The sequence below is a fragment of the Nannospalax galili genome, unplaced genomic scaffold, assembly GCF_000622305.1.
Source record: "Nannospalax galili isolate Female #2095 unplaced genomic scaffold, S.galili_v1.0 scaffold332, whole genome shotgun sequence".
Lineage (NCBI taxonomy): Eukaryota > Metazoa > Chordata > Mammalia > Rodentia > Spalacidae > Nannospalax > Nannospalax galili.
In genome coordinates this window covers 1,194,166-1,214,489 of record NW_008333794.1, presented here as the reverse complement: position 1 = coordinate 1,214,489, position 20,324 = coordinate 1,194,166, and the positions used below count along the sequence as shown (strand labels likewise).

The 20,324-nt window shown below is 45.0% G+C and overlaps 1 protein-coding gene across 1 annotated transcript in view; it reads right to left on the bottom strand.

The window, feature by feature from the left end:
* Nucleotides 1–16,611, bottom strand: part of Ruvbl1 (RuvB like AAA ATPase 1) — a 37,010-nt gene extending 20,399 nt beyond the window's left edge. The window contains exons 1-3 of the mRNA XM_008828557.3: nt 16,373–16,611; nt 13,317–13,403; nt 5,807–5,939 (exon numbers count right to left, since the gene is read on the bottom strand). Coding sequence (XP_008826779.1) covers nt 5,807–5,939; nt 13,317–13,403; nt 16,373–16,513 — 361 coding nt within the window. The 5' untranslated portion in view covers nt 16,514–16,611. The remainder of the gene's footprint in view (nt 1–5,806; nt 5,940–13,316; nt 13,404–16,372) is intronic.
* Nucleotides 16,612–20,324: the final 3,713 nt, after the last annotated feature.

Sequence of the window (20,324 nt, the reverse complement as noted above, 5' to 3'; positions counted from 1 at the left end):
ATAACCTCAAAAACTGTCCCTTGTCTTCTGCTTTTCTGAACTCTCAAAGAAACCCTTAAAACAGAACCTACTACCATCTTATGACATCCTCACACTTGAGTAAGGGATCCTGTAGCCATGGCAGGTGACCCTCAACCCTGCCCTGTGTTCTCAGGGTATGGGAGCTCATCAACTCTAAAGCCCTCCCACCTAGCTGGAAGACCAGCACCTCTCTGAGCCATACCCCACTTGGCCCTGTGAAACTTCCAGGGTCAGTGCTCAGCACTTCACAGACAGGCGACCAGGTCAACATTCTTCCTTCCCTGACAGACCAAGTGCTACAGATCTCTGGAGGGCAGCCTCTCCTCACTCCAGGTAACCTGGGTTCACCAAGCTGGCTTTCCCCTCTGCCAGCCCTCATGTGGAGCTGGTCTCTATCTAATTTGTTTTATAAACAGTCTATCTGCATCCTGATTCAAGTAAGGAGTGTTATCAGCATGTGCCACTTACAAGACAAAGGAAATGTGGAAACTAGGTATTTGACAATAAGGAAGAATTACTATTCATTTTTATAGGTGTTTTTAAGTTCCTGTTCTTGAAACACGCATACTCAAATATATACAGATGAAAAATTTGTGAATGAAAAGGCAGATAGGCGAGATGGCTCAGTGGGCAAAGGTGCCCGCTGCCAAGCCTGACAACCTGAGTTTGACCCTTGGAGCCCACATGGTAAAAGGAAAAAAACAACTCCCACAAGTTGGCTTCTGATATCTCTCTCTCTCTCTCTCTCTCTCTCTCTCTCTCTCTCTCACACACACACACACACACACACACACACACACACAATAAATAAAAAAAATAAGTAATGCAAAAACATTTTTTGAAGCAGATGTGAAATTTGCTTCAAAATAATATTGAGGGGGACTGATGGAGCCCTGTGTCATCACAACTAGCTGTGAGTTGAAGCTGGTGGCAGAGGGACCATTTGATGACTTTTGTATTTTCCATGGTAAAAATTAAAAAGAAAAACTCCACAACCTCCTAAATGCAATACTGGAAAGACAAGAGTTCTTTGGTCTGAAAAGTTACGTGAACATCTATGCTCTGCTGGTGGGAGTGTAAAGGGTACCACCACTTTAGAAGCACATGGCAGATCTGCTATAACCTATCACCTGTGGATACATGCCCAACAGCATGGGTTCAGACATGCACTAAGTGACACAGGCAATGATGGTCACAGCAGCATCACTTAAATTGCCAAATAAATCTATCTACAGTGGAAGAGAAAACTACACTCACACAAGGGACTACCACATGGCAATGAAAAAGTTATGGTTACATGCAACAGAGAGGAGGAGGCTAACACTGGGTAAGAATCCAGCACAGAGGAAAATACAACTGGATGACTATACTTATCTAAGTTCAAAAGCAGGCATAACCACACTGTAAGACCAGTGTAAGAAGACCAGGGAAAAGGAGAGGACACCAAGGGTAATTTGGAACTTGGGCTTCTGGCAACATTATCGTTTTGGTAATTGCTGGTTTCAGGAAATTTCACTTTTGAAAACACAGATGTTTTATGCATTTTTCTGCATAGTTGTACAAAATTACAAAGTCAATTTAAAAGGCAGGGTGTAAATGAGCATCACTGGTGGGACCTGTGAAGGAGCACTGTGGCTGAAGTTCAGGACACTGCTCTGCTCCTCTACTGGGCTCTACAGACATGGTTCTCAGCCTCCAGACCCACTGAAGGGGCAACTGAGATCCCTCAGGTCATCTGCACCCATGCCATATGCCTCAGAATCTCAGGGGTTGAGTGACCATCATCAGCAGTTTAAGAGCCCTAGAAAAATCCCAAAATGAAGCCTTATCTAAAGAGTAAACAAAGTCCCCCCTTCTTCCAGGCATGGGCATAAACTGCTCCTCATCATGGTGCCTTGTGGTTTGGGTGTCCTCATCACTCAGTTCCCAATTCTGATATTGAACTCTCACAAGGCACAAGGTCACACTGGCAGGGTGTGAGGCACTCCCAATCACCTCCCCTCTCAAATGTGGTCATTATCTTATCACGGCTGGGTGCCAGCTTTCCCCCAGAAACGCAAACAGTCCAGTTGAGGGGAGCTCTGCTCTCCTTTCATCCACCTGATAGCCTGCAAATGGAGGCTTTGGAACAGCCCCAAGCAAGGAGCACAATGTCGCTTTGCTTACCAAATTCTCAGTTCCTGAATATCAGGACAAGAAGGCTCCAAACATCAATACATCAGAAAGTTATGAAAAACCCAGAAAATTTTGTCCTTTAGAGATAGAATGTTTATCAAATCTCATGCATCCCCTTGAGAAAAGCTCCCTTGGATGGAATGTTTACCTCCATTTACTGTCCCAGCACTGCAACATGGAATTCCTGAAGGAGGGGCAGAGGCATGCCCATCTCTCACTAGTGCCTCTATTTGTTTAGAAGTTGCTCTGTGTTGACAAGCAGGCAGGGAATGTGGGTGACAGACAATGAGACCAGCTATTTGCCAGGAAAAGGGCTGAGCTGGTGCTATCTCTGGCACCAATGACACAAATGACACAGGTTTCATCTGCTGGTTCAGGTTTCTGAATCTCTGACAGGGACCTTCATCACATCAAGGAAATAGCACAGACTCCTGGCTTTTCATTTCTGGTCAGCTTATGGCTTCCTCCCTACCCCCTCCGCCAACAATACTGGAATTCAAAGGAACAGAAACAGGGAGACGGCAGGCCTCCTTTCCAAGGACAGTTGATGGCCTGCCTTTTATTCTGTGCAAGATCAAGAAACTTCTCTTCACCTGTTGCCATCAAAACATCAGCACCACCTCTTCCCCTCAGAAATGCTGTGCCTGGTGCCAAGGTAATGCATTTTTCACATCTGAAAGCATTAAAGTTATCTTCTAGTAATCCAAGCGTATGCACCCACATGTAGTCCAGCTTGCCAGATTTTATCAGTCAGTAAAATGTTTTTAAACAAATTTTAAAAATTTAAAACCATTCAAATATTTAAAGCAGACGAAACATCTTACTGCTCAAATAATTAATGAGTTAAAGGAGACTACTGGCAGCTGGGTGTGGCCCAGACCTACAATCCCAGCACTAGAAAAGGTGAGGCAGGAGGACTGAAGTCAAGGCCAGGCTGGGCTACACAGTGGGATCTTGTCTCAAAACCAAAATATAGGAAAAGGAAAAAAAAAAAAAATCACACACACACACACAACACGCACGCACACACCAGCAGGATAGTTCAGTAGGTAAGAGTGCTTGCTGCCAAGTCTGACGACCTGAGTTCAATCCCCAGGACCCACAAGGTAGAAGGAGAGAGAATGGACTCCCACAAATTATCCTGACTTCCACAAATGTGCTGTGGTGTGTGCATGAGCCATGTGCGCACATGTACACATGCACATACACACAAAAAATGTAATAAAAATAAAATAACAACTAAGAAAACAAACAGTTCCATAGTGGGGGGGGGCAGGGACATGACAGGGGAAGGAAATGGAACAAGCACTGGGGTTGGGGGGCAGCACTCACTACCTGCTGTGCCCATGGGGACTTGAGCACCCTTCAAGAGGCCAAAAGTAGGCTCACGTGACACCGTCCACACTGGCAACTAATTCCACATTTGTAAGAAACACTGTGCCAAGAAGCCACAGCATCTGTCCACTTATCACGCATGAAAGCAGACCTGCCTGCCTGATTTCCTTTCTTCCACTCTGTGCTTTCTGTTGTTTTTTAAAGACAGGGAGGGTCTCAGCTGTACATGGTGGCACACACCTTTAATCCCAGCACTCAGGAGGCAGAGGCTGGTGGATCTCTGTGAATTCAAGGCCAACCTAGTCTACATAGTGAGTTCCAGGCCAGCTGGGACTACAGGGAGACCTTGTCTCAAAAGGCCAGCTGGGACTACAGGGAGACCTTGTCTCAAAAAACAAACAAACAAAAAAAAAGGCTGGGCTTGGTGGTGCACACCTTTAATCCCAGCACTTGGGAGGTAGAGGCAGGTGGATCTCTGGGAGTTCAAGGCCAGCCTGGTCTACATAGTGAGTTCCAGGCCAGCTGGTGGGGCTACAGGGAGACCCTGTCTCAAAAAGAACCCCCCCCCCAAAAAAAGACAGAGTTACCCTTCCTGCACCATCTCCTTCTCAGACTCCAGTGGCATTTTTGATGCCAGCCCCCAGCAAGGGGGAACACTGCAGAGCTGGAACCAGAGCCCACAGGTACTCCAACTGTTTTGGCTTTTGCTCAGGGTAAAATCCAAAGTCCTGACACAGGCATTTGGCACCAGTCTACCTTAACCTCTGTTTTCATATCCCCAGTGGTCCAGCTCAACAAGTAAAACTGAGTTCAGTCCTCAGACCTTATATAAAGGTAGAGGGAGAGAATCAGCTCCACAAAGTTGTCTTCTGACCTGTACATACATGCAGCATGAGTGCCTATACACCATGTATACCCACACACATGTGACAATACAAAAATTCTTTTTACAGGAAAAAAGCACTTTTCTGGGAGCTAGAGAGACTGCTTAGTGGGTAAAAGTACTTGTTGTGCAAGCATGAAAACCTGAGCTCAGATCCCAGTACCCATGTATAAAGCACACCTGTAATCCCAGCACTGGAGGGAGTTTGGAGTAGAGATAGAAGGATCCCTGGGGCCCACTGGCCACTATCTTAGCTCCAGGTTCAGCAAGAGACCCTGTCTGAAGGGATAAGGCAAAGAGTGATAGAGCAGGACACCCAACATTCTTTAGCCTCTGCACACACACTTGTATACAACACACACATAAACAACCCCCCTTACTTTTCTGGGTTTAGCAACCTGGTAGAGGTGCTCTGGCTAGTGTCCATAATCCACACTCAGCAGGTATGCCCCAAAGAGATAGTCACAGATGCACAAATGTTCCAGAGACACATGAGTGTGCACTCAGCAGCCTGCTTTTTGAAGAGCAAAACCTGAAAACCAATCTAAATCAGTTTAACAAAGGAACTACCACACAATGGTCAAAGGAATTCATGTTTCCATAGTAATCTAGCACTAGACCAACAAAAACAGGGCTTGACAATCTGCCTAGAAATCCCACAGTAAGAGTGCATTTAGGAGAGGCCCTTTTCTGCTACAGCCTACAGAAGGCAGGCAGATCTGAGTTCACACTGTCTGCTGTCACTTACTAGTCAAGTCACTGGCTAAATCATTTAAACTTTCGAAGACTCTATTTCTGTAAATGCTAAATGCAGACAGAGAAACTTGTCTAGGGGAATGAATAGCATGGCACACAGAGGGTTCCCCTGGTGGGAGCCCAGGCCCTAGGAGGCTAGTCCTCAGTGTCCTCACTTTGACAGGTCACAGCTCCTCTAGCCTGCCACTGAGGACTAGGGGCTATGGCTGCTTAGCACACGATTAGCTTGTAAAACCTATTCATGGAGAGCCATCTCAAAACGCAAGGCAGAAAACCTAACTTGTGCTTTAAAAAAAAAAAGGGCTAGAAAGATGGCTCAGTGGTTAAGAGCACTGGCTGCTCTTGCAAAAGACCCCCAGGTTTGATTCCCACCACCCACATGGTGGCTAACAACTATTCTATAACTCCATTTCCAAGGGACTTCAACACCCTCATCTGAGCTTCGCAAGCACTGCACAACATGGGGCACTTACATACATGCAGGCAATACACTCATACACATAAAAAAAAAAAAAGTTAAAAAAAAAGTTTTAATCTTTTTAATCATTTTATAGCCACAGCACTTCTTCAAGAGCAGCAACAAGCCCTGTCATAAAGGCACAGTGAGAGCCACCTTCCCCAACACTTGCCACTCACCAATGGCCCTGCGGAAGTTCTCCATCAGCACCTCTGTCTTCTTGATCTCAGTTGAGTATACTTCACTGCCCACCATTGGGCAGAAAGGGACTTTACTGCCCAGCTCCTGAGCAATAGCAAGAGCCAAGGCTGTCTGCAGAGGACAAGAATGCAAAGACATTTGCTTTAGTGTTAGAAACAGTCACTTAAAGACGCAGATTATGAAAACATCAGCCAACAAGGGTAAAGTCCTGATCCTTATCCTCACTGGGCATGCTTCATACAGCAAGTGCAAACTCACTTTCCACCACATGTGCAGCCTCAATCATCATCATACTTACAAGACACCCCCAGCAAAGGCTTGCCTATAAGAGCTTCACAAAACCCTCACCCTAAGCAGATGCATCTGCTCTCCCCATCTTACCAAGAAGGAAATGAACACATAGGGTTAAACATAGTGCAAGTGCCATAACCTAGAGAGGACAAAATAGAGATTTGGGTTGGCAGCAGTGTGCCAGAATAGGTTCCCATCAGAAACAGTACCATCTTCCAAACTGTTCTCTCAACCTTAAAGCAGCACCTGGCCTATGTGCTCAAACCTCTGCAGGGTCCATAAGACACTCCTTTCTGTTTTTACAAATACTGGAAACACCAACCTACAGGCCACTAGATATGAGCAATGAAGGAAGACATCACATATTGTCTGCTTTATGCTAAGTGTCCCACAAACAGTGGAGAATGAAACATGTAGCATTTTGAGCCCAAGTTGGTATTAACAAGTCACATTAGCATGCCTTGTGGTAAAGCACAAATGGCTATTTGCTAACCCTGTTGGCAGAGGCTTGCAGTAGAGATCTGGTAAAATATCAAGTGTGAAAGGCAAATGTCTGAGAGTTGGTTAAGGACCAGGACATGCCTTTGAATGACATCTTTAACCTTCCTCCATTCTGAAACAAGGGTATGAATGAGGCCAGGTTCCACAGTCCACAGGCTGGAAGGAGTGGTCAATGCAAACAGTACTGAGACAGCGTAAGAAATGGCCCATGAAAACTGCCTCTTCTTCATTTTCAGTCTCTTGGGTGATAGTTTGAGGACAGTAGACTTTGGAAGCAAATTAGCATACAGCATAATGCAAGAAGCAGTGCCTGGGAGGCAGAAACTAATCTTAGTCATAATGCCACCATTAGGTGCAGCCTCAGCAATGACCAAATATGATGCCTAGCTGGTCAAATGAAAGATTAAGGTACCAGGTTGGATCACAGGCAGCAAATGAATTGCCCACAGAGCAAGGTTTTATCTTGCTCTCATTACTCTATAGCAGGCAGCAGAAGCCTCCCCAATGAGGGTACATACATATGGGGCTCTATCAGCCCCATAGCCCATGGGAATGTACCTGCCACCACATTCAACCCAATCAACACACCCAAGTTTCTGAGCCCAAAGCAGACAACTTTTAACACTGACATTCCAGGAGCAAGGGAAGAGTTCTGGAATGTGTTAGAGTACAAAAAGAGGGCTGCATTCTGGTATTGGAACACCCAGTGTGGGGCACAGGTTGGCAGTGCCAACCTTCTACCCCGTCTCTTCCCCATAGTTCCACAAACCCCAATTCGCTATCCTCAGCTTCAGACTTCTAAGAAAGAGTGTATCCAATTCACTGGCATCCTTGCCTCCCACTAATATGGAAGAGACTACTTCCATCAGACAGGATGCATGCTTGAAGGGGAATGATTCGTCTTGTCTTGTTTCATCCACTTGAAGGCTCCAAAGGAAAGCACAGAGTGTGACTCCCCAGACCTTCTGCTTATCACTGTATACATCTCACTGGTCTCCCAATAAGCCTAGGAAACTGATGTTCTTTCTAATTTGTTTGTTTTGTTTTCAGTTTTATTTTAGGCTTTTTTTTGACAGGTAGAATCTGGTAGCAAATTAGCATAGTACTGGCCTGACAGTCACTATGTAGCTCCAGCTGGCTTTGAACTCCTGCTCAACTGCCTGAATGCTGGGATTACCTTCGTGCCTGGCTCCTAGTTTATATTTTATTTATTATGAAACTGAAACAAAGATACTTGAGGTCAAAAAGTACAGCTAAGATGCAAACACTCATCTCCAAAGTCATTACTTTTCCTTGCGTGCACATACATATAAGTGCCCCATGGCACACAAAAAAAGCTGCTATAGAAAGACTGAGGAAGTTCATTTCTAATCTTAGCTGAACATTTCCTTTTCTTTCTTTTGAGATTTTATTTTAATGTATACGTGAGTGCCTTAATATATCTATGTGCACCACATTCATGTCTGGTGCCCAGATGCCAGAAGAGGCCATCAAATTCCTTAGAACCAAAGTTATGAATGGGCCACTATATGGGTGCTAGGAACCAAAACTGAGTCCTCTGCCATTCCATCAAGTGCTCCTAACTGATGAGCCATCTCTCCAGCCCCATGAACATCTCCTTTTCTAAAGCCAAACCATGAGCCCCACTCTTGACAGTGTGAGGTCTTCAGGAATAGATCTGCATCTGTACAGTAAATGTAACATCCCTGTCTGTCCACTCAGTCAAGTGGTCTGGTCTCAACTTCAGGCATACTATAAATCTTTCCAGAGATACCACAGACCTTCAAACTCATCAGAATACAGCCAGACTTGTAAACTAAGACCTTGGGTAGAGCTTATCTTATGTTTCTTAGGAGAAAACTGTCCTAGCATCACAGATGAATGACTTACAGCAACATGAAGCCACTTTCACAGAAACACCCACTGCCCTCAATACACACACACACACACACACACACACACACACACACACACACATATCCCTGCTGCCTACAAAAACACCCACTGCCCTCACTACACACACACACACACACACACACACACACACACACACACACATATCCCTGCTGCCTACAAAACACCTAGACATACAAAATAACAAATTCAAAGCCAGGCGTGGTGGTGTACCCCTTTAGTCCCAGCACTTGGGAGGCAGAGGCAGGCGGATCTGAGTTCAAGGCTGGCCTCGCCTATACAGTGAGGTTTCAGGCCAGCTGGAGCTACAGGGAGACCCTGTCTCAAAAAGACCTAAATTAATAAATTAATTAATTAATTAATTAATTAATTCAGAACAATGGACTACTTTTGCCATGAAGTTTTCAGAGTGTCTATAGCTACTGACAATACACAGCTTTAAGAAACCCATGGAAGGGCCAACATCAGTAGATGAGCCATCAAAGACTCTGCCTGGGGAACAAGGTATGAAATGGTCAGTCCTGTCCTAGCTGCAATTGAGGAAAGTTCCTCTCATACACTCACACACAGCTGGTCTGGACTCTATATTACTTGATAGTCCAGAATAGCAGAGAGCAGGTCTCCTCATGAATCCATCAAGAAGCACACTGTCTGACCTAAGTAGACTGAAAAACCCTCCCAGACTTGCTGAGCCCAAGTCCACAAGCAAAATTAATTTAGTACCAAAAAAGAAGCAATTTTTCCCAAACAAGGGACAGACGCTATAAAAACGGCCAGATTTTGAAGGAGAAATAAGTCTTTTGAGGGGTTAGAGGTAAGAATCAGACAAGCATTGTAGGACAGCTGTGGAGCATTCAGCTGTGGAGCATTCAACAAAACAATGGTTGTAGATGCCTTAAAAAAGTCAGCATTGAGCCAGGCTTGGTAGCACATGCCTTTAGTCCCAGCACTTGGGAGGCAGAGGCAGGTGGATCTCTGTGAGTTCAAGGCCAGCCTGGTCTACATAGTGAGTTCCAGGACAGCTGGGGCTACAGGGAGACCCTGTCTCAAAAAGACCAAAAAAAAAAAAAAAAAAAAAAAAAATATCAGGATGGCTCAGCCAGCAAAGGCAAGGCCTGACAACCTGAGCTGGATCCACAAGGTAGAAGGAGAGAACCAAGTCCCAAAAGTTTTCCTCTGACCTCTACATGCATATAATGGCACACATGTGCTGGGCCCCTCAAAATAAGTAAGTAAATATAACTTAAAAAATAAGTCAGCATCCTTAAGAGAAAATGAAACAAAATGGTGGGAAGAGTAACCCTTCTAGACAAAAGGAAGGTAAAGGAGAAAGAGCAGTTATTATCAGGCTGTGAGCTTTGACTGCATTCTGGGTTTTCTTCACTGTGTTGCTGAGGATGGAACCCAGGTCCTCAGCAAGCATGTGCCACTGAGGTGCACTCCCAGCCTTGTATTCTGAATTTTATAGCAAAAGCCAAAAATTGGAGGAACTTGGAGAATTCTTTTTGTCACTGTTTTTTGTATGTGCAACGTGTGCACTTACAAGCAGGCAACACACATAATTATATACATAAAATAAAAATAAAATATTTTTTTAACTTTTAAAAAAATTTATTTTTATTTTCAATGCCCACGGAGGTCAGAAGAGGCTGTCGGATCCCCTGGGACTGGAGTTATGGACACCTGTTAGCTGCCATGTGGGTGCTGGGATTCAAACCCAGGTCTTCTGCAAGAATAACCGGTGTTCTTAACCGCTGAGCCATCTCTCCAGCCCCTAAAATATTTTTTTTTTTAAAGAGCCCATTCTTGGGCTCCTGAGACCATTCTCTTCCTAGTTCTGCTCCTAATCTTTTTCAGTTAATTTTTAACTTTTTTAATTGACAAAAAATTGCAAGAAACTTCAGCATAAACTGTACATGAGCTAATGCTGTAGCGGTGGTCAAGTTGGGGGTAGGATGACAATACCATGGTATGTAGGAGGGGGTTCTATTTTGAAGTGGTTCAGAAATGAAACAGAGAAATTGCAAACATCCCAAAATACTTATAACCATCTCTCCGTGTAAGGCACAGACAGGCCCACCATGCTAACTACTCTTTCAGCCCTACTTCAAGCACTTCCCAGCTTCAGCTCCACTGACGTTAGGAGACAGGCTAATTCCTTATTGTGGGAACTATCCTACACTCTGGAAGACATTTAGCGTCATCTATGGCCAGTAGAACCTTCAATCTGTGACAATAATAAAAGCAAACAAACAACTGGGTCCCAGAGAATGAGGTAAAGAAAGGGCTGAAGAGGCCAAAGACTTTCCAGAACACATCAGAGGAGTGCAGAGATTCAAAAGGAATCATTAATGTCAGGTACGGTAAACAAAAATCTACCCTGTGATGTAGCAAATAAGCACCAAAGTCAAAACTATCTTTAAAACATCCAGAAAGAAAACTGTAAAGCCTCAAGGTGACAAGGAAGGGAGAACTAAGGAGCATCACCTGAACTACACATGCAGCACAACCATCTTCCAACACAAGGATATGCCAGGCCGGGTGCCCACACCTGCAATTCTAGCACTCAGGAGGCTGAGGCAGGAGGATGGACCCCAGCCAGCTGACTGACAACAGTAGTGACATGCTTTTTACCTTCAAGTTGGAGATCAGCCAGGGTTACATAATGAGACTGTCTCAAATACCAAATAACCAAACAAGGACAACAGTCCTTTCTACCAACAAACCCATAGAAGGAACTTCTAGAAAATTGACTTTAGGAAGAAAACTGGACAGAAAAGGTGTAAGATGTAAGAAAGCAGAGCAAGCACAGAAATAGTAACGTTGCCCATGGGGAGATCACCAAGGCTCGCACAACATCTCATTAACATGGCTCTTCCTCTTCTGTAAGATGCCAGTATAAGGTACACCATCAATTCAACAGAGGATTTCAAAGTTAGAATTAGTTATTCTCTAACCACTGATTGGTTTAAGAACTGCAGGGAAAGCAAAAGATGCAACAGTTCCCTCCCCCATACCCCACCCTCTCCCCTAGCTTTTTTTTTTTTTTTTTCCAAATGCAAGCCCAGGCTCTTGGTCTCTAGGTTTCAGGTGAAAAACAATGGAGGCTCACACTAGTAAACTGGTCAGTTATCAAATGTCCCACCAGCCAGGCAGGGAGACACCTGCTTGTAATCCCAGCACTAGGGAGGAGGATCAGGAGCTCAAGGTCAGTTTCAGCTACAGAGCAAGTTTGAGGTCTGGTTGGGATACCAAAAAAGGGTTGGTATCAGTGAGTAAAAACACTTGCATGCAAGCCCGACAAACTAAGTTCAATCCCCAGATTCCACAGTAGGAGAACAGACTCCTAAAAGTTGTCCCCTGACATGCACACACCAAATTCACACACACAATAAAATTTTTTAAATATTTCCAGTAAGCCACACTGTGTCCTCTGCCGGGAAGGCCCTTTTCTTCCCTGCAAGGCCAATCCTCCTTCAGCTCTAAAGGGCAAACCGCAAGCCTCAACCCCTCCAGCTTCACCAGCCCGCTGTGCCATCCTGCTGCAACTCCAGTTGTATTTAGATTAATTAGGGCTCCATGGTCAGCACTCAGCAGAGTCCCTTTGTTCTGCCAAGCCTCCTGGCTTTCTGACCTGGTAAGACTGCAAGCCCCTTGAAAATAAAAGGCCTGTCTCGGGGCCAAGGCTCAGTGGATAAAGGCAGCTGCACAGGACAACACAAGCTTGATGACCTGAGTTTGATGCCCAGAACCCACCAATCCATTTAAAAGTGAAAGGAGAGAACTGACCTCGCAAGTTTGTACCGACTTCCACACCAAGGCGCACGCGCGCGCACACACACACACACACACACACACACACACACACACACACAAATAAAATCAGTACTGATAAAGCTAGGGACTATAGAGCTGGCTCAGTGGTTAAAAGCATTGGCTACTCTCACAGAGGACCTAGATTTGATTTGGCACCCACACGGTGGCTGAAAATCATCTGTAACTCCAGTTCCAAGGGATCCGATGCCCTCTTCTGCTTCCACAGGCACTGCATGCGTGAGTATACTTACACACATGCAGGCAAAACACTCACACACATAAAATAAAAATTTTAATTAAAAAAAGCACATCTCAGGGCTGGAGAGATGGCTCAGCAGTCAAGAACACTGGTTGTTCTTGCAGAAGACCCAGGTTCGAATCCCAGCACCTATATGGCAGCTAACAACTGTCTGTAACTCCAGTCCCAGGATCCGACAGCCTATTCTGACCAATGCGGGCATTGCACCACACGAGTACACTTATCTACACGCAAGCAATACACGCATACACATAAAATAAAATAATAAAATTAAAAATAAAAAAGCACATCTTTACTTCATTTCTTCCCACCTCTCGAAGAGCACTGATAGGCAGGACTAGCATTTGGGAACATGCAGACTCACTTTCTCTACCCTCAAACAAGACATCACTTCAAAGATTTTTATGACACCGGACCAACAGAAATATATTTCTTTCCAAAGCAAAAGAGACTTGAGATAAAGGAAATATTCTAGAAACAACGAGACGCCTCCAAGGACTTCATTCTCTCTTCTCTGGAGGTAGGCCAGGGTAATTTTAATCTTATAACACGGGCTTTAGACCCTCAATTTATTATTACACATTAGTTTTTAAAACATACATATAACCACTCTAGCTAAACAAAGACTAGTTAAGACATGAATTCAATTTGGCTTAAACATTAGTATCATTCTCTTGGGTAGCTGAGGGAGTGGGAAGGACAAGTACCTTGCCAGTTCCAGGAGGTCCTGCCAACAAGACAGCTCTTCCAGCCATTTTCTTGCTTTTGATTAATTCTACTATGACGCCACATGCCTACACACAACAATGGAAAGAAACAGTCAGTCAATATTAAAATGCCTCATGGTGGAAACAATTCAGTCCCTGGTCCACACAGCTCGTGTACTCTTCCAACTAACCCTGAGTGCCAGGGGCTGCAGCACTCTCTGAGTGTAAGACAGCAAAGCCTCATACTCCGGCAAGGACACAGGCAGACATGGAGAGAAAAAAAGATGAGAAGCGAAGTGGCTCCAGAGAGCAGGGGAGGTCTTTTCCATGATATTATATGTAACATCTAAAAGCCTGGGCAAGGCAGTCTATGCTCCAAGCAAAAATAGTAAATTCAAAATACCCAAAGCAGTGGTTTAGCATGTTCAAGGGACAGAGAGGGAGCAGCAAACAAAGTATAGTGAAAAGAATTGGAAGGTGAGGTTGAAGAGATAGGCCATGACCAGCACAGACTAGGGACTTACAGTCCAGAGTAAAATCTGACTTCTCTACACATGACAGAAGCCACGGAAAATGTCTTGGACCATGTGCTACAATGTGACTGTATTCAGGAGCATGTTGGCTGCTGTGTGGAGAACACACAGGTTTATGAGTAGGAGGGGTGAGTGTTAGCCTACACAAAAGGGATAGGCCTCAGGGCCCACAAACCTGAAACTGGAAATAAAATCTTACACATGTTCACTCACACAGTTTTCAGGCAGATCACAGCTTTCATCAAAACCCATGAAGAGTTAAGAAAGAACCAATGACACAGACCACTGGCTGGTCATCAGTGAACTGTGAAGAGCAAATCCTTTATGTGAATGAAACCTGTCATACCAAAGGATCTGCTGAAGGCCTGCAGAACCCTCAATATTCAATTACTTGATTATTTGCTAAGATAGGGGCTGGAGAGACAGCTCAGCAGTGAAGAACTCTTGCAGAGGACCTGGGTTTGGTTCCTAGTACCCATGTCAGGTGACTGACAAATGCCTGTAACTCCAACCAGGGGATCAAATGCCCTCTTTAGACTTCCACCAGCACCATACTCATATGCACACACAGACAACACATACATATAAATAAAAAGAAAACTTTAAAAATAGAGGCTGAAGAAATGGCTCAGTGGTTAAGAGCTTTTGCAGAGGACCTGGGTTCGGTTCCCAGCACCCACATGGCAGCTAGCAACCATTGTAACTCCAGTTCCAGGAGATCCAACACCCTCTTCTAACCTCCGCATGAGCACTGCATGCACATGGTGCACTTATATACATGCGAACTCTGGTTAAGCCTGTACAGTTCACATGCACACATACCCACACTCTGTGACTTGTTTACTATCTAACAAGTTGGCTCAGCGGGTAAAAATGCTTGCCATGCAAGCCTGATATCTGAACTTGGTCTCTAGAACTCACAGTGGAAGGAGAGAACTGACCACCTAAAAGTGTCTTCCACCCACCAGACATATATGCCCACACTCATATACACATACATATCTCACACACACAATAAAAAAATAATTAACAGAAAGTAAGGCTGAGAAAGTCACACCTCCTGAGCACCAAAACTCTGGGACCACCCAATATAAGATGTTACACTGATCTAATAATCCAACACACAGTAGCTAGGAAGTGCATCTTCCCCGCTTGAGGAAGGCTTTAGCTCTTCCTTCTGGACACTAACCTCACTATACCCTACTGACAATCTTGTGACTAGATCAGAGCTCCTTTACACAGTTACCTTATGGACTTGGTTCCACATATAGCAATCCTTCAAAAACTGCATCCAAAGAACATTCAGATCACCTGGTCTTACACGCTCACTTTTCAGATGAAGATACTGAGTACGAGAGAAGTTGCTGGTCTGATCAGTCATACAAGATCCTGGTGCAGAGGTAGGTCTAGAGCTGACTCCAGAGTCACATACACTCCAGTTTAAATCCTGGCTCTTCTGCATGTCAGCTGTGTGACCTTATCCTTACTTTACCTATAACCTCTGTGAACCACAACTACTCATCTGAATCCAAGAGTTCAAAACAGCCAGTAATGCACACACTAAGGATTAGGGATAAAGTATGCTCATGTCTGTAGTTTACTCTAATTTTAAAATACTCTAATTTTAATTTAAAAGTGGAATTGGTAGGTTGATACATAAAATAGACTATAAAGAAACACCATAAGATACTGATTTTAGAATTTAGGTACAATGGTATTAACTATGCAAACCTTTCCATTTTTTTGTATGTTTAGAAAACATCATACCGAAGTAAAAAGGACTGAAATAAATTAGAGGCATATACAAAACAATGTAATTAAAGCTGCCTGCCACATAAACAACATTTAACCATTGTTAACTGCTTGTGAAAACAGGTGACAAGTGAGCCAGTCAAAAGTCTCACTTTTGGAAAGATGATGTTCCAAACGGAAACCAGAGGCTTTTGGCTATGTTTCCAAGAGGCTAAGAAGGCAGTCTTTACCACATGTTAAGTGCAGGTTTTAGTAGCTGCTGAGCCTCTGCAGAGGCCAAGGAGCATGACTCTGAACTTCAAGTATGCTGAGGTCTGGACAGAGTTTCGATTTGGGTGCAAATACCATCTCATTACTCAACTTTATGGCAAGTGATGGATGGGTGGCGTGACCTCTTTCACCTTCAATTCTTTCATGAGCAAAATAGTAGCAATCAAAAGGCTACTTTTTTATCAATTGCCATTTACTTTAAGCAGACTGACTGGAATCACTAAAGAGTGCTTGGAATAGGAGACACACCAGACTGGTCCTCCCTAATCAACTCCCTAGCAACCCAAATCAACTTTTAAAGCTTGGTCAATTCCCTAGTTAACAAACCCACAGCCCGCCACTGCGTTCACAGCAAAGTCCGACTACCGCGCCGTGGCCGACAAAGGATGCAGTGTTTGTTGGTTTCTCGCCTGTCTCACAAATCTTGCTAGAAGGCAGGCTGCGCCAGCTCAGGATCCGCTGTCCTGGCCCGGCAGCCCACGCCCCGCCGCCGGCGCCCACCTCTCTAGCGTTCTCCTGGCCCACAAGCCCCGAGGCCGCCTGCTTGGCTAGGCCGCTCTCGTCGAGCCCCAGCCCCTTCACGTGACTGTGGGAGGCGATGCGCTGCGTCTTCGTGGTGCTTTTCACCTCCTCAATCTTCATCTTGCCAACGCCAAGAGCCACAATCCGCTGCGTGGAGAAGCGGTGAGTGCACCACCCGGGGTTACCACGCGGCCGTTACTAGGCGGCTCACTGGAGCCCGCCCTCGTCGGCTCTCCATTGGCGGAAGAGAGAACGCCTCCGCCTTCTATTGACTCGGGGCCATGCCCGTCGCGGCTGCCGGTAAGTTCCGCCCACCCACTTCCGGCTGTGTCACCGGGTTGGATTTCCCCCAGGGCAGGCGTTTCCTGTCTGTGAGAGCTTGAGGGAGGGGACTGATGCTGAGGGTTTTGATGCAGACTACCGGCCTCTGTCACTGTCTCTGACCTTCTGCCTAATTTAGATCTAACTGTTATTCTCCTTCAGTTTGTTATGGGGCTTTAAACATGTTCAGTGTTTTACGTTCAATGCTTTAAAGCACGGTTAATGATAATAGCAGGGTTTTATTATAAACGCCCCTTTTAAAAAATATTTTATTTATTATTTTATGTGTATGCGTGTATTTCCTGCATGTAGGTAAGGGCACCCGTGTCGTGCAGTGGCTGCGGAGGACAGAAGAGAGACTGTCGGATCCCCTGGGACTGGATAGTTGTTAGCTGCCATGTGGGTGCTGGGATTCGAACCCAGGTCCTCTGCAAGAACAGTGTTCTTAACCGCTGAGCCATCTCTCCAATCCCATAAACGCCCGTTTTAATGTTTCTTTTTCTTTAAGCTGTCAGAGACAGGGTAAGTTAACTCCCTCATTGATAGTTGTTAGAGCTTTCCCGGGTGCCTGGCTGCTTTGAGTGGAAAACCTGGAGCCAAGCAGCTGCCCCAGCTTCCCACTGGACACTCCCAACAATGTCCTGGGGAAGCTACTCATCCAACCATAGTTCCTGTTTTGCCAAGCTACAAGAATGGCTCCAGAAGTCACTATTCCAGCCAGGACTTTTTCATTACAGAAATTTTGTCATCACAAGCCTAGTGAACTCTAGTGGCCATTTTCACCCAGACTGGAGAGGGCACATTCCCACTGGTAGCCCAGCAAAAAGCCTGTGATTGGCCAGGCCTGGTGGTACACACCTGTAATGCCAACAACTTAGGAGGGCAGAGGCAGGCAGATCCCTGTATGATCAGCCTGGTCTACAAAGCGAGTTCCAAGCCATCCGGGACTAAAGGGAGACCCTGTCTGAAAAAAAAAAAAAAAACAAAAAAAAAACCTGTGATGGTGCAAACATTGCATCATTGGAATGAGCAACTGTTCTGTGGTTGGTGCAAATATGATTATTTGCATGAACCACTGTGCCATAGTAGAGGTATGAGCCTTCATTTGCATTGAAGTGCAAAAATGGGCAGTGGCAAAACGGCAAACCTTGCTATACCCTCCCCCACAACATTTGGCGTATATAAGCACTTTGAAGCCAGCCAAGAGACACCTTTCTGAGCTGCTCCCAGATGTTGCACCATTAAAAGACTTCTCTTAAGTGGCAACATGAAAAGATGACAGATGACAGATGGCACCAGAGTGGTAGCAGCAGTGAACAGTGAGAGGGCACCTGAGGAGTTCCAGAGAGTAAGTGGGAGCAGAAATGACAAACGACAGCAGAGAAACGGCCAGTCCAGGTTGGTAGAAGAGTCCCAGGGAGCTCTAAGTTGTAAAGGTCAAGATTTATATAACACTAGCCACTGTAGGTGCTCAGGACCCAGCAGTCAAGACCCATTCAGAAGCCATGCTAGCAGGCATTGCCTACTGCTAGAAGCTGGGTATAACAATAGTTGTCATGTACCAGGGACACCAGTAGTCAAAAACAAAGAGTAATAAGCCTCTAACTTGAGCACCTGGAGCTTTAAGTCTCTCACTTCTAAAGCCTGGAGCAATAGGCTCCTGGCTGTCAGAGCTTAAGCTGCAAGTCTCTAGCTTTGCTAGCCCTGCCAAGTCCTGCCCATGAGCCTCAGACACTCAAAGGCCAGGGACTACACAGAACAGAAGAGCTTCTCACCTACCCATGATTTCTATCTGGGTAGAGTAGAAGGCCTTAATCATCTTATTGGTAACACTGAGGTCACTCTTAGCACAATAAAACAAAAGACAGCAGACTAATGGAATCCAGTGACTTGTCCAAGAACATACAACAAATAGCAGAAATGGAACTCCAGTTGAGGACTTCAGGCTTCAAAATGTGTATCATCCTCATTCAATCCCACAATTTAAATGAGACCATAAGCCAGCAAAGATGTTCTGATAGGTTGCATTATTATGTTATTAGTTACCTGCACAACTGTCCCTCCATCCATTCAACAAACATTCGTCAGCACCTTCTGTGGTCAGACACTACAGTGCAGTCAGACACAGGCAGGAAACAGTCTTGACAATCCTACAAAGAACTGGAAAAACTGCAACAGCAGACGTGCTATAACAAGTTTCCTGAAGGGTGTGCAAGCCCAGAGTGGGCACCTGAGCACTCTGCCGAGCCTGGAGAAACATCGCTAAGGTGATCGTGCCTTTGTGAAATACTGACAGATGACTGTCACTTCCCCAGGAACAAATGGTATGGTACCATCTTACAGATGAGTAAACTGAGGTCCAAAGGAAAGAAGGCCTTTCCCAGAGTGTGAGGAAGCTTGCATTAAGTTAGGACAGACCTGAAGTCTAACCTAGCTACAGTAGTTCCTGACACCCGTGCCTTCCAGTATTGCTCCATTCTCCCTATCACATCTAGGTTTCTAATGGCTTCTAATTATTTGTATAACCACTGGTTTATCTCTCCCACTACACTGTTTACATAGTGAAAGTTTAGACAGCATTGTGATATTCGCCATTTTATCTCAGTGCCTGGAATTCTAAGTTAAAATATAGTTCTAGGCACACACCCATACATACATCCCCCCACAGCTCCCCACCCACAACACACATATCTATGTACTTGTGCTGCACATATTTGTACAATAGCTTTTAGAGGGCTTGGTTTCTACTAATAAATAGACTCTTCTGGCATTTTCAGGGCCCACCAGTGCAAAAACCAGGCCTTGGAAGACAGAGTATTACAGGGGGCCTGTGACTTATCAGCCCTGGTGACAGCAGCTCTGGGACATCTAAGCTCTTGAGTATCTCCTTGACTTTGTGGAGCAGCAATTACTCTTGCTGGCTGCAGGAGGAACTCTTTTCACCAACTAGTAGTTGAAGCACAGTGTTCCATGGGACTAACTGTGCTGTGTATTATCCAACTGGGAAAAAAGAGCTTTATAAATTTACTAAGTCCTAAATTTTGTCACTTTTGGCACAAGGAATGATATACTTCTAGCTCAGTGGTTGGGTGGTATTTATTTTGAGACAGAGTTTCTCTATGTAGCCCAGGCTGGCCCCAAACTCACAGTCCTGCCTCAGCTTCCCAAGTGCTGGAATTACAGGTGTGTGCCATCAAGCTCAGTGGTCCAGTGGCTTCGAACCATATTCCCAATGACTATGACATCCTTTTCTGACCAGCACTGGCTGGGGATGGGGGAAGGGGTTGTAAGTATAAGAGACTACCATTTTCCCATCTTTTAAAATGGTAAATAAGAGTTCAAAAATCACTGAACAGACCTAGTATTCTCATTTTACAGTTGATGAAACTGGGACCCAAGAAGGACTGGACTTGGCTTAAGTTCACAAAGTGTGCAAATGCCTGACACAGATCCTGTGTGCAAAAGATGCTAAGCCTTGTTGCAGAGTCAGGCATTTGGTTGGTTGGTTGAAGCACAGTCTCATGTAGCTAAGACTGGCCTCGAAATCATGACGTAGCCCAACTGGACTCACCGTGCACCAACACCCAGCAGACCTTTTTAAAAAAATATA